Genomic DNA, 13,473 nt, shown 5'->3' with positions numbered 1-13,473 from the left:
AAGCATCATTTTTACAGTTGCAAAATACAGAGTTCACTGTTAGAGCTAAAATGTTAAATCTCCAATGTATCGGAAATTAGAATGGAACGCCAAGCCTGATTATTTTGAGTGAGTTCAGCTGCTCTGTTCTTCTCTGAGGATCTTTGTGAGGTTAAATGGGTCTAAATTCCTTTCTGTGTTTCAAAACTTCTTTGCCTTTTTGATCTTTTTCAAGTTTGGTGGAATTCCCTTTATTAACGTAAACACAAAATACAGCAGATGCTGGAACCTGAAACAAAAATAGAAAAATGCTGGAAAATCTCAGCAGGTCTGATAGCAACTGTGAAGAGAGGGTAGAGCCAACATTTTTGAGTCTGGATGATACAGCTGTGCTCTGACGAAAGTTTATCTAGACTTGAAAAGTTGGCTGTACTCTCTCTCCACAGATGCTGTCAGACCTATTGAGATTTTCCAGCATTTTTCTCTTCCTTTTATTAACATGCTGGTGTAATAATTGAATAGTGTTGTTTTGCTTGCTTCAAATTTGCTTTACATTTCTGTGTTTTTGTAAATTTGTTCTGAGGATGCAATCTGTTTGTGATGGTACAACAAATCTGTTGGAATGATTTGTAATAGCAATGACATTTGCTTGGCAGAACATAACCTTTGTTGACTACCGCATTTTCCACTAAAATCTACCTATTTCACAATATTTTACATGTTATTATTTATATTTTATATTTAGAAATATCTGGTTTCCTCTCCCTTTTCCCTTGCCCATATAAAGGAGAGATCGGTCTGATAATTTTTTACATCTTTCACCCTTCCCAACTTGGATCTAAGGGGAGGTGATGGTGTAGCGGTGTTGTCACTGGAGTAATAATCCAGAGACTCGGGTTTGAATCCCGCCATGGTGGATGGTGAAATTTGAATTCAGTAAAAATCTGGAAGTCTAACGATGACCATGAAACCATTATCAATTGTTGTAAAAGCCCTTACCTGATCTGGCCTACGTGGGATTCCAGACCCACAATAATGCAGTAGACTCTTAATGCCCCCTGAAAGGGCGGCCTAGCAAACCACTCAGTTCAGGCAGATAGGGATGGCCAATACATGCCGGCCCAGCCAACAATGCCCACATCCCCTGAACGAGTATTAAAAAAAACTTTTCTGTTTGTTACTATGAGCTCTTATATAATCAGGAAAGCACGGCAGCCAGTTGAAGTATTCTGCCTAACAGTAAATATAATTCATAAGTTTGTGGATTTTTCTCACTCTCCATCTTGTAAGATGGTATAGCACATTTCTATGCCATATTCACTTACTCTTCTGAGCTTTGGTGAACTCCATCATTACAGGATGTTTTCACACCTTGATTGGAAGTCCCAGTAAACTATTTGGACCACAAAGTGGCCATATGTTTCCATAGTTTCTACCTCAGTGTCGTACCTACATTGTGAAGGAATCTCTTCCTCTTCCCTGAAAGTAAAACTGAAATAATTTTGTGAGTTGTTTATCCCATCATTATTGTATAACATTGAAAGTACTGAGCTGTGGACTGGTGGATCATAGCTTTGATATCATCTGCACCACTGACCTCAAACTCATGACTATAAAGGTGTTACTTTGGAGATGCGATACTTGCTCATAACGATGGAGGGATGAGTAAAGGCAGTGAAGTTGCACGCTGCCGTTATGCATTTCCCATTGCCTGGCTCAAAGCAGCAGATCTTCTGCCCTTCTGCTTCAACTGGTGTCTACCACAGGGAAGAAGCAGAAATATAGGCTTACGATTCTCCACTTCTTCTCAACTCACTGTTTTCCAGTCAGTAAAATGAATGGGCAAAAAGAACTGGCAGGCTGAAAAGTGCAAATGTGGACAACCCAGCAAATTTCCTAAATTGAGGTGTTAAAATGGAATTGATCAATTTTCGTGGGGAAGTGTTATTGGATGTATTAAACTTGCACAAAGCACACCTGACATATCAATACTGTGTGTGGTGCAATATTTACATTTACAGAACCATATTGTCTGCTGGAGTCACTTGTATACAAACAGGAAAGCAAGTATGATAATCCATAATAAAAATGGTTCATCATTTCACTACTTTATGGATAGGTTGGAACCAAGATTCTATACAGTGTTTTTACCTTTCTCATACCCTTTTGTATTTGAGCCAGCACACAGCTGCTTAACTTAATATTAATTCTTGCCTTTGCAGCATTCTCTTTCTCTTGTTTAGTCAGCAGTGTCTAGCATGTACTAAAATCATGTAGTGAGCTACAACTGGAAAGTATTGTCATGCTGTGGTGCAGATATAACCAATTGTGCCTCTGTATAACGTATTGGCTTTTATCTACATTTCTATTGTCATTACATTATATCTAATGTGTACCGAAGGCAACCAGACTAGAATATAAAAAGATGATAGTTTCATTGCTATATCTGTTTCATCTCCAGTTGTTTTCCATGCTCTCCTTCCCCTTCCCATCCTCTGCACCACCTCTGCCCAGTTCTCCTCCCAGTCAACAACTTCCATTTGACTTGTGTTCCTTTGGTGTTACCATGCCCCTGATTCCTCACCCACTTGTCAATCATTTTCCACAAGCTTTAAGAGAACCAGGAGGCTATGTGACTGTAGTCCAGTCATGCCAAGCCTGATCCTACCCTCAAAACATGTCCACATATAAAAGCTTCCAGAAGATGTCACTGGGTTATGTTTCATTGTAACACCTGCAGCTTTGAGATTAGAATTGGAATTTGCCACTGAAAATCCTGGCTGCTAATTAATTTGATACAGAATGAGGATAGAACCTGCTTTCACCATGTTCTGTGTAGCTGAGTACAGTTTTCATTTGGTGTACCAAACCATTGGATAAACTTACGTTAGCAATAGTGACCTTCTGTTGTACCAAGGTATGGCATGTTTCTAATATTCCTGATCTTGAGTCTGCTGGAAATAAGTAAAGCAGAGATTCTCATTATAACTCCGTAAGAACACACATTGCTATAGTGGTTAAAAATAACCATGCCTCTAATTTGCATTTTCTCTGGAGCAAATCTTAAAAGGATACTCCCAAATAAAGAATGATGATGGCCTTATCAAGTATTCATTTATTTCTTCATCCTTTCTCCCAATAGTTGAAAGTATGTACGATTTGAATAGTACCTTTTGAAAGATTGGGTTTGGAGCAGGGCGCCCATCTTTATTCATCTTTGAGGTTAAAGCATGGCTTTGACTGTTCTCTACTAAAACAACCGCCGCTACTGAGCTATATACATCCACATGTAAGTTCCCAACAGGAAGTTTAAGTTGACATAATGAAGCTGGATTGGAGAAGTTGCTCAATGCAATTTTCCTGGCTTTGCTTTGCTTTGTCATCTTGAGTCCTTGTGATCCTGTTTAATCCCATTTTATTTGTCTATGTCCTTAAGATTTTTTGTGTGAAGTATTATTTAAATATTCACTATACATGTTCTTCATTTAAAAACAGGTGGTCTGAAAAACACTCAGAGTGGTCCAGTTGTCATTACGGATGATCTATCTAAGAATATTGCTCTTGAAAAACTTGAGCAGGTGAAAAAGTGGAGCATAAGCACGTACAAGGTATGTTCAGTGAAGCTTTTTTCCATATATTTGCAGTTAGAATATAGCATGCAATTATTCAATAAATGTATAGAAAATGGCACCTGGATATTATAATACAAGATGTTGGCTATGTGGTTTTGTTACTGTCTCACATTATTGTGCTATTTAGACACGTACCTTGTAGCCACCAATGCTTTTTAATAATGTTGACTTTTAAAGAAATTTGGCAAGACTCGCAATGAGTTCTTTCTCCAAAATGTTAGTTGAGTAGTGTTTATATGCAGCTGAGGGAAGTAAATTAAATTTATTTTTCAGATTCCTTTAACTCAAATTGCCCCACCCAGTCTTTGGGTTCTTGCTTTCACTCTCACTATTTGCCAGTCAATAAAAGCAAACTAGTGATCAGTTCAAAACTTCTTTTCTAGCCATTTTTGAGCCAGCAAAACACTGAAATGGCACCTTATTAGCTTGTTCTACACTGTCAGTAAGATCATCTTTCTTACACAGCTTATTTCATTATATGCCCTAGCATATATCAGTAAAGCCCACAGGTATGGTTAAATATATCTGAAATATTTATGATTATTTTTTATTGGTACATAAGACTGGTGGAATTATGAATTTTAAGGGATGCACTTGAAGCTGATTAATGTAATGTTAAACATAATGTTTTATTTTATATATCATCATTCATAATCCGTCCTATTCCCTTTAGTAGCCTGTTAGATCCTGCTTGTAGTACTGACATATTTGAAAAAGCCACAACTTTCTTGTCATTGAGAAGACATTTACATGGATGGTCGAACATTGGAATTACTTCCTAGGTTGCATTATTCCTTTCTAATTTATTTTAATAGGTTGTATTGTTACACATGACATTACTCATTTATTAACTAAGGCACAAAAAACTTGGGGAATTGATTTTAAAATCCTTTCAAAGTTTGGTTATTTTTCTCTTTGGTTCAGCCCTATGTCTTGTTCCTTTTTGTTACCAAAACAAATTGGAAATGAATATCCAACCTCATTTCATTATTGGCATTGAGTTTGAATTTTGTTCTATTATTTGATCGTTATGTCCATCCCTAATTGTCCTTCTGTAGTTGGTGGTGAGCAGCCTTCTTGAATTACGACAGTCCATTGGTGTAGCTATACCACAGTGCTGTAAGCAAGGGAGTTTCAGCATTTTGACCAAGCAATAGTAGTGGTTCCAAGTCAGAATGGTGTTTGACTTGAAGGGGAGCTTGCTGGTGGGCATCTTTCCATGTGTGTGTTGCCCTTGCCCTTCAAGTGGTAACAACCACAGGTTTGGAAGGTGCAGCTGAAGGACCCTTGGCAGTTCCTGCAAGACATATTGTAGATGGTACACACTGTTCTCCCTGTGCTCAAATGGTGGAGGGAATGAATGTTCTTAGGGGTGGATAAGGTGCCAATCAAGCAGACTACTATATCCTAGATGGCGTCGAGCTTAAGTCTTTTTGCAGCTCCATTCAACCAGGCATATGGAGAGTATTCCATCACACTTCTGATTAGTGCCTTGTAGATGGTGAACAGGCTTTGGAGAGTCAGGAGGTGAGCTATTCAATGCAGGAATTCCAGCTTCTAACTGCTCTAGCAGCCACAGTATTTGTATGTCTGGTCCAGTAAATTTTCTGGTTAGTGATAACACCCCAGCCAGGATACTGGTAGTGGGGTTTCAGCGATAGTTGAATTTCAAGGAGAGCTGGTTAGATTCTCCCTTGTTGGAGATAGTTGCCATTTGTGGTGCGAATATTTTTTGCCACTTTTCAGGACAAGTTGAAATGATGTCCAGATCTTGCTGCACCCCAATACCAACTGCAATCTGAGGAGTTGCAAATAATTCTGAATACTGTGCAGTTATCAGCCAACATACCTACTTCTGACTTCATGTTGGAGGGAAGGCATTGATGAAGCAATGGAACATCGCTGAGCCACAAAACGACCCTGAGGAACTTCTGCAGCAATGTCTGGGGCTGAAATGATTAGCTTCCAACAACCACAACTATCTTTCTTTGTGCTCAGTGTGATTCCAACCAGTGTAGAATTTTCTCCCTGATTTCCATTGATTTCATTTATACCAGGACACTTTGTTGCCACATTCGTCTAAATGCTTCCTTAATATCAAAGGCAGTCACTCTCACCACTGGTGGCTAACTCATTTGGCCATATTTGAACCAAAGCTGTCTTGACGTCTTGAGCCAGTGGCCCTGATGAAATCCAAACTGAGGATTAATGAGACGATTATTCTGCATACAATCACAGAATGCCTACACTGTGGAAAAAGGCCACTTGGCCCATCAAATCTGCACCAGCCACAGTCCCATCCAGGGCCCATCTCTGCAACCCCATTTACCCTGCTAGTCCCGCTGACACTAAGGGGCAATTTAGCATGGCCAATCAACGTAACCTGCACAACTTTGGACTGTGGAGAGAAGTGGAGCACTCGGAGGAAACCCACATAGACACAGAGAATGTGCAAACTCCATGCAGTCAGTGGCCCCAACCGGGAATTGAACCTGGGTCCATGGCGCGGTGAGGTAGCAGTGCTAACCACTGTGCCAACCATTCTTAACTAAGTCTGCTTGATAGCACTGTCAACATCACCTCCATCACTGTTCTTATGATCAAGAGTAGATTGATTGGGCAGTAATTGACTGATTTGGATTTGTCGTGCTTTTTATGGATAGGACATCACTTTATTTTTCACTTTATCGAGTATGTACCAGTGTTGTAGCTTCCTGGGCCAACTTGGCTAGGGCACAGATTGTTCAGAAATACATGTCATGAGTGCTATAGCTGAGAAGGACGAAGTATCAAAGGTGTTGGCAGGCTTAAAAATGGAGAAATCTCCAGGTCTGGATGAATTGTGTCCCAGGCTACTCTGGGAAGTAGAGGAGAAGATTGCAGGGGCTCTGATCCAAATGTTTAATTCCTCTCTGGCAACAAGGGAGGTACAGTAAGAAGTCCCACAACACCAGGTTAAAGTACAACAGGTTTATTTGGCAGCACAAGCTTTTGGAGTGTTCTTTCTTCACCTGAAGAAGGATATAGATGATATAGATATAGGATACAGAATGTAGATATAAGGATATATAGAATATAAGATATAAGGATATAGAAGATATAGATCTGAAGAAGGAGCGACACTCCACAAGCTTGTGCTGCCAAATAAACCTGTTGGACTTGAACCTGGTGTTGTGAGATTCCTTACTGTGCCTACCCCAGTCCAACGCCGGCATCTCCACACGAGGACTGGCGATCAGCAGTATGGGCCAACATTGTGGCACAGTGATTGGCATGCTGCTTCACAGTGCCTTGGACCTGGGTTTGATTCCCAGTTTGGGTCACTGTCTGTGTGGAGTTTGCACATTCTCCCCATGTCTGCATGGGCTTTTTCCAGGCGCTCCAGTTTCGTCCCACGTTCTGAAAGATGTGCTGGTTAGGTGCGTTGACCCGAACAGGCGCTTGACGGTGGTGACTAGGGGAATTTCACTGTAACTTCTTTGTAGTGTTAATGTAAACCTACTTATGACACTAATAAATAAACTACTTTATTTTACTAATATGGTTCCACTATCTAGAGATAAGCCAGGGAACTACAGACCTGGAGTCTCATGTCAGTGGTAGGGAAACTGTTGAAGAAAATTCTGAAGGAGAGCATCTATCTCAAATTGGAGAAGCAAGGTTTCATCAGGGATAGTCAGCAGCATGGCTTTGTCAGAGGAAGGTTATGCCTAACAAATTAGATTGAATTTTTTGAGGAGGTGACCAGCTGTGTAGATGAGGGTGGTGCAGCCGATACACTTTACATGGATTTCAGCAAAGCCTTTGACCAGGTCCCACATCGGACTTGTAAAGAAGGCAAATGCACATAGGATACGGGATAATTTGATAAAGTGGATTCAAAATTGGCTCAATTGTAGGAGACAGAAGGTGATGACAGAAGGTTGCTCTAGTTACAAGAAGCCAGTGTCCAGTGGTGTACCAAAGGATCTGTGTTGAGTCCCCTATTCGTCATTTATATAAATTGCATTTTTAACTATGTGGGGCATGGGATTCACAAGTTTGTGGATTACACAAAGATTAGATGGGTGGTTAACTGTGAGGTTGAGTGTTTTGCGTAACAGGAAGAGATTAGACGGAATGGTCAAATGGGCAGCTAAGTGGCAGATGGAATTTAACTTTGAAAAATGTGAGGTGATGCACTTTGGAAGGAGTAATTTGACAAGAAAGTATTCAATGATTGATAGGACACTAGGAGGTTCTGTGGAACAAAGAGACCTTGGTGTGTTTGTCCATAGATTTCTGAAATCGGAAGGGCATATCAGTCGGGTGGTGAAAAAGGCATTCGGGATACTTGTCTTTATCAATCAAGACATAGATTACAAAAGCAGGAAAGTCATGTTCGAACAAAAACAGAAAATGCTGAAAAATCTGAGCAGGGTCTTTCAGCATATGTGGGGAGAGAAAAGAGCCAACGTTTTGAGTCTAGATAGCCTTTGTCAGAACTCTTGTTGGCTCTATTCTCTCCCCACAGATGCTGTCAAACCTGCTGAGATTTTCCAGCATTTTCTGTGTTTGTTTTATTTTCCTGTTGGAGTTGTATAGAAGTTTGTGAGGCCACGGCTAGAGGAGTGTGTGGAGTCCTGGTCGCCTCGTTATAGGGAGGATGTGATTACACTGGAGGAGCTGCAGAGGCGATTGACCACTTACGAATAGGTTTGGGTTGTTTTTGTTGGAGCAGAGAAGACTGAGGTGTATAAGATTATGAGGGGCATGGACAGAGTGGATAGGGAGCAGCTGTTCCCATTAGTTGAAGGGTCAGTCACAAGGGGGCATAGGTTCAAGGTGAGGAGCAGAGGGTTTAGGGGGAATGTGAGGAGAAATAATTTTACCCAGAAGGTGGTGACAGTCTGGAATGCTCTGCTTGGGAGGATGGTGGCAGTGGATTGCCTCACATCCTTTAAAAAGTAGTTGGATGAGCACTTTGCACGTCATAACATTCAAGGCCATGGGCCAAGTGCTGGTAAATGGGATTAGGTGGAAGTCAGGTGTTTCTGCAGACTTGATGGGCCGAAGGGACTCTTCTGCACTGTATGATTCTGTGTTGTCAGTGTCCATAGCCTTTGCCATAGATAGAGCTCCCATAAATTCTGATTTTCAGATAAAAATAAACAACCCTCAGAGTAGTGTCTATTAATTTGCCTAGCCTTTTCTGTCCAAATCACATTGCAACATTTATAGTTCTGAGAATTACTACTTCCAACTTTTAATATCTCCACCTACATAATCCTCATATTATTAAAACTCATGTCCTTATTATCCTGTCAAATGTAACTCCCATTTCTCCAAAACATTGTATTCTCTTTGTTCCAATCACTATTTATTGTTCTGCAAAGGCAGTTTTATTGTGTCACTCACACAATAAATTAAGTAAGATTACAATTACCTGTTTGTTTGGTGATCCATGACTCACCTTTAACCTTTTTTTGCCTTAACCTTGGCCTTCTGTCATTTTGTCAATGTTATTCTGATTAATGAAAAGAGATAATATTGGAAATATTCTGTATTTTTGGCAGTATCTGTGGAGAGAGAAGCAATTAACTTTTCAGTTTGATGATCTTTCATTAAAATGGACAAAGTGTTAGATATGTGCCAGTTTTTAAACTCGTGCAGAAGAAATGAAGGCTGGGGAGTGAGGAAAGCACTAAAGGGAATGTCTGCAATACAGTGCAAAGCAGAACTGAATGATAAAAGGGATGATGTTGCAAAACAAAACAACATTTTAATAGGATAACAGGGAAAAAAAGACATTTATTTGAATGAGCTGTAAATATCGACAGCAGAACTGTTACGAGCACCTAGAGGCAGTTGCTATTCATTACACACAATTTCCTTCCTTCTTCAAAGCTTTATATTTGTGCCATTTCTAAGATCACCTATTACCATCTCCACAACATCGCTTGACTTCACCTTTCTCAGCTTATCTGCTGCTGAAACTTTCATTCCTGCTTTTGTTGCCTCTAGACTTGACTTCCAATGACTCCTTATTTTCCTCCCACATTCTATCCTCTGTAAACTTGAGCTCATCCAAAACTCAGCTGTGAATGATTCAATTCATAGCAAATCCCATTCTCCCATCATCCCTGTGCTCGCTCCATTGACTCCTATCATGCAATGTCTTGACTTTGAAATTACCATCTTTGTTTTCAAATGCTTCCATGGCCTCACCCCTCCCCGTATTTGTAATCTCAAGTCTACAATCCTTTGAGATATCTGTACTCTTCCGAACCATAATTGTTCTATCATTGCTGGCCATGCCTTTAGTTGCTTAGGCCCCAAGCTCTGGAATTCCTTCCCTAATCAACTCTCCCTCTCCTGCCTTTGAGACACTTCTCCCTACCTCTTTGACCAAACTTCTGGTCATCTGACCTAATATCTCCTTATGTCGTGGTGTCATACCTTGCTTTATAATACACCAGTGAAGTGCCTTTGGGACATTTCGTTGAGTTAAAGGTGCAATACAAGTGTGTATTATTGCTTCACGTATACAATTGCACATGTTTGAAATTAAGCTGTATTGTCCAATCTGTTGTTGTAACTTATCCTTTCCCAAGACTTCAGGAGTGAAATTTGTTATTTCCCTTCATCTTTGCTTTACCTCCAACTTTCAAAATCCAAATTAAAATCAGAAAATGCTTGAAATGCTCTGATGAAAGTTCATCAGCTTGGAATATTAACTCTGCTTCTCTCTCCTCAGATGCTGGCTTGTCCTGTTGTGTTTTTCCAGTGTTTTCTGTTTCAGATCTGAACATCTGCAATATTTTGTCTTTGTTTTAAAATCCAATCTTTAAATCACCAATTGATTCTTCTGATTTGCTTTGTCTTTTTTCAGTATTGAATTTGTGGACCTTGAGTTACAAGTTTATTTATTAGTCACAAGTAAGGCTTACATTAACATTTCAATGAAGCTACTGTGAAATTCCCCTAGTCACCACACTCCTAACCAGCACGTCTTTCAGAATGTGGGACGAAACTGGAGCACCTGGAGGAAACCCACACAGACACAGGGAGAACGTGCAAACTCCACACAATGACCCAAGCCAGGAATCGAACCTGGATCCCTGGTGCTGTGAGGCAGCAATGCTAACCACTGTACCACCATGGGGTTCTTAATATAAAAAAGGCAAGTTTCCTAGATGTACTGCTGTATCTAAAAAGTACATCTGTAAAGCTAACAAGTACAAACAAGATAACGCCACCCAGTCTGTTGGAGCCCAGGTTATGGCACCAGTTTAAGGCTATGAGGACTGATTGACAAAATGAATAGCCTGAATAGCAATTACCTTTGGATAGCAAACTTGACAGCAGTATTTTCTGGTGATTGAAAATTGAATGGTCATTAAAGTTTTTCTATTTTACATTAAACTGAACCTGAAATCTTGTATGAAAGTAAGTATGAGGGAGAATGGGAACCTGATCATAAGTTTTATAAATAGGTGTCACAATACATCGATGAAACTTGAACAAGTAGGATTTAGCATTTTGCAAGATAAGGATCTTGCCAAGTCAATTACCATATCACCCTGCTTCAAACATCAACTATAATTAATGTCACTATTGAGATTTATGTGTTCACACCTGTCTGCTGACTTAACTAATGCCTTTATTCAGTGGCAACTGAACAGAATATTTTTAGGAATTAACCATCATTTATTCTTTCGCGGGCGTGGGTGTCGCTAGCTAGGCCAGCATTGCCCATCCCTAATTGCCCTTGAGAAGGTGAATCATTGAATCAACTATTCAGGCAACAAGGTAGAGAATGCACAAGTTTGATAGTTGTATAGAAGAAAATCAACAGTATAATAAATTAAACTGCCAACTTGCTGAGTCACACTATCCTGCTGTTATGAAGAATCTGGAATGCCAGGAAAACAAAATTGAGTGGGTTGGAAACATGTCCATGGCTCCAGATCCTATGTTTCAGTCATATTCATGATGGTGACAGATTGAGGAGGTAATCGGGGTATGAATCTTGCCATTGCTACTGAAGCATTGAAGAGGTTGAAGAGATTGCTGTCAATTTTGTGGAGTCACCAGTTTCATGTGCAACAGCAGTGGCAGTAGAGTGCTTCTAACTGACAATGGGAGGAGGATCTGAATACTTTGTAATGCTCATTTTTACAAACTGATTAGGAAATATAATTTGAAAATTGAAAGATGATTTTTTTTTAAGTGAAAAAACTGACTTTCCTCCATTTTATTAAATGATTGATTATTTCTGGCATATCTGTAATTAATTCAGCCAACATGACTTGAGACTCAGACAGTTGTTTGGAAACATCTTTGGATGAGATTTTTTGGATAATCACATTATGCTGGGAGGCAAAAGTGCAATTTAGGTTTCACAATTCCTTTCTAGCTGCACTTCTTCTCTCCCCAGATCCTGAGCTTTGAAAGGTTCACCAGCCCTGTCTATCACTGTGTTAATACAATATATAGTCAGTGAAGACAGAATTTATGATCTGTGAAATTATAATGTAAAACTATAATAATTCTAAATTGATTAACTATACCTCTTTGCTATGCTCCCATTTCTGAATGTGAATCTCATGCCAGTATAGACTTTGACAAAGACAAAGAAAATGCTGAAAATATGCAGCAGATCAGGAGGCATACATGGAGAGAAGCAGATTAAATGGCCCAAATCTTCAAGGTTGAAACCCCTGGTTCCTGCAAAGGGACTCCACACACAATCCACATCCCCTATTAAGGTGCATGTTGCTGTATTCTCATAAGGAAGAATTTAAATATTCCAAAGCTTCTTTGAAAAGCTACAGAAAGAAGGTAAGAGGATAGGGTTGGTCAGGTGGGTTAGGTGACAGCTGGGTAGGATGGCAAGGTCAGTTGGGTTAAGGTTGTCAGGATCAGAGGGGAGTCAGTGGTCTGGGCGGGGAGGCACCAGGTGAGGTTGGGGCTGGTTGTCGTGGGTTGTTGAGGAGTGGGACAGTGAAGTCAGGTTGGTGAGGTTAGGGCTGGGTGAGTCATTGGGTGTTGGGGGCAACTGGTCCGATGGTTCAGATATAGCTACCCATGAAATAGACTAAGAATTTTTTGTCTAACGTTTCTTGGGTAGCCATTTAGATAACTGAGTTGGAACCATCCAAAGATTCCAACGCCCATTCAGAATTGGAGACATTTTTCAGAGAGCTCCATGGAGCAAGAGTGTTGTCCATTGGAAGTTCAAATGTCCTCAAGTAAGTCCCATGAAGTCTGGAAGATCTGGACCAATGTTTCAAATCTGTAACCCTTGCAAGAACTGTAAAACATTACAGATATAACGTGTTAAGCAAGCATAAAGGCAGAGAGAGTAGTCAGAGGGGTGGGTGGGTGTGGAATAGGAAAGGAATAAAAAAGGAAGATCCCTGATGGAGTGGAAAGCAGGAGTGATATAAATGATAAAATGGATGATCGTGGAAGATGAAAGGGGGCATTGTAGGATAAGTAAAGAAATAGAAGATGGGACTGGATGGAACTGAGGTGAGATCGGGTCAGGATTTTTAGGGGTACAGGTTGGATGCTGAGGTCAGGTTGGGAGAATTGGATGGAAGCGAGTTGGTGAGGTTGAGTGGGTTGCCAAGGGGAGGTGGGTTGCAGTGAAGTCAAGTTGGGGAAAGTTTAGTGGGGAGAGTCAGGTGGTGAAGGAGAATCATTACCAGCACCAGCCTCAAGAAAATGGGAGCACCCCCAAAAAGCCTCAAGAATATGGGAGCAATTGTTGTGACTTGACATTGTGGAAACTATTATTGAATGGGTTGTGAATCACTATTCCAGCCAGCTCCAGTGTGACTCCCACTACCACACACACCTTCCTGTCTCCTTTCAG

At 40.4% G+C, this 13,473-nt stretch overlaps 1 protein-coding gene across 3 annotated transcripts in view; it reads left to right on the top strand.

The window, feature by feature from the left end:
- arfip1 (ADP-ribosylation factor interacting protein 1 (arfaptin 1)) overlaps window positions 1-13,473 on the top strand; it is a 182,213-nt gene that overhangs the window by 143,715 nt on the left and 25,025 nt on the right. For all 3 annotated transcript variants that reach the window (XM_080192629.1, XM_080192619.1, XM_080192611.1), the window contains one exon: window positions 3,475-3,587. In XM_080192629.1, coding sequence (XP_080048755.1) covers window positions 3,475-3,587 — 113 coding nt within the window. The remainder of the gene's footprint in view (window positions 1-3,474; window positions 3,588-13,473) is intronic.

The sequence above is a fragment of the Carcharhinus amblyrhynchos genome, chromosome 1 (assembly GCF_965287045.1).
Source record: "Carcharhinus amblyrhynchos chromosome 1, sCarAmb.v2.hapA, whole genome shotgun sequence".
Lineage (NCBI taxonomy): Eukaryota > Metazoa > Chordata > Chondrichthyes > Carcharhiniformes > Carcharhinidae > Carcharhinus > Carcharhinus amblyrhynchos.
Note: the sequence above shows the minus strand (reverse complement) of the source record. Positions and strands in the feature narration are given on the sequence as shown.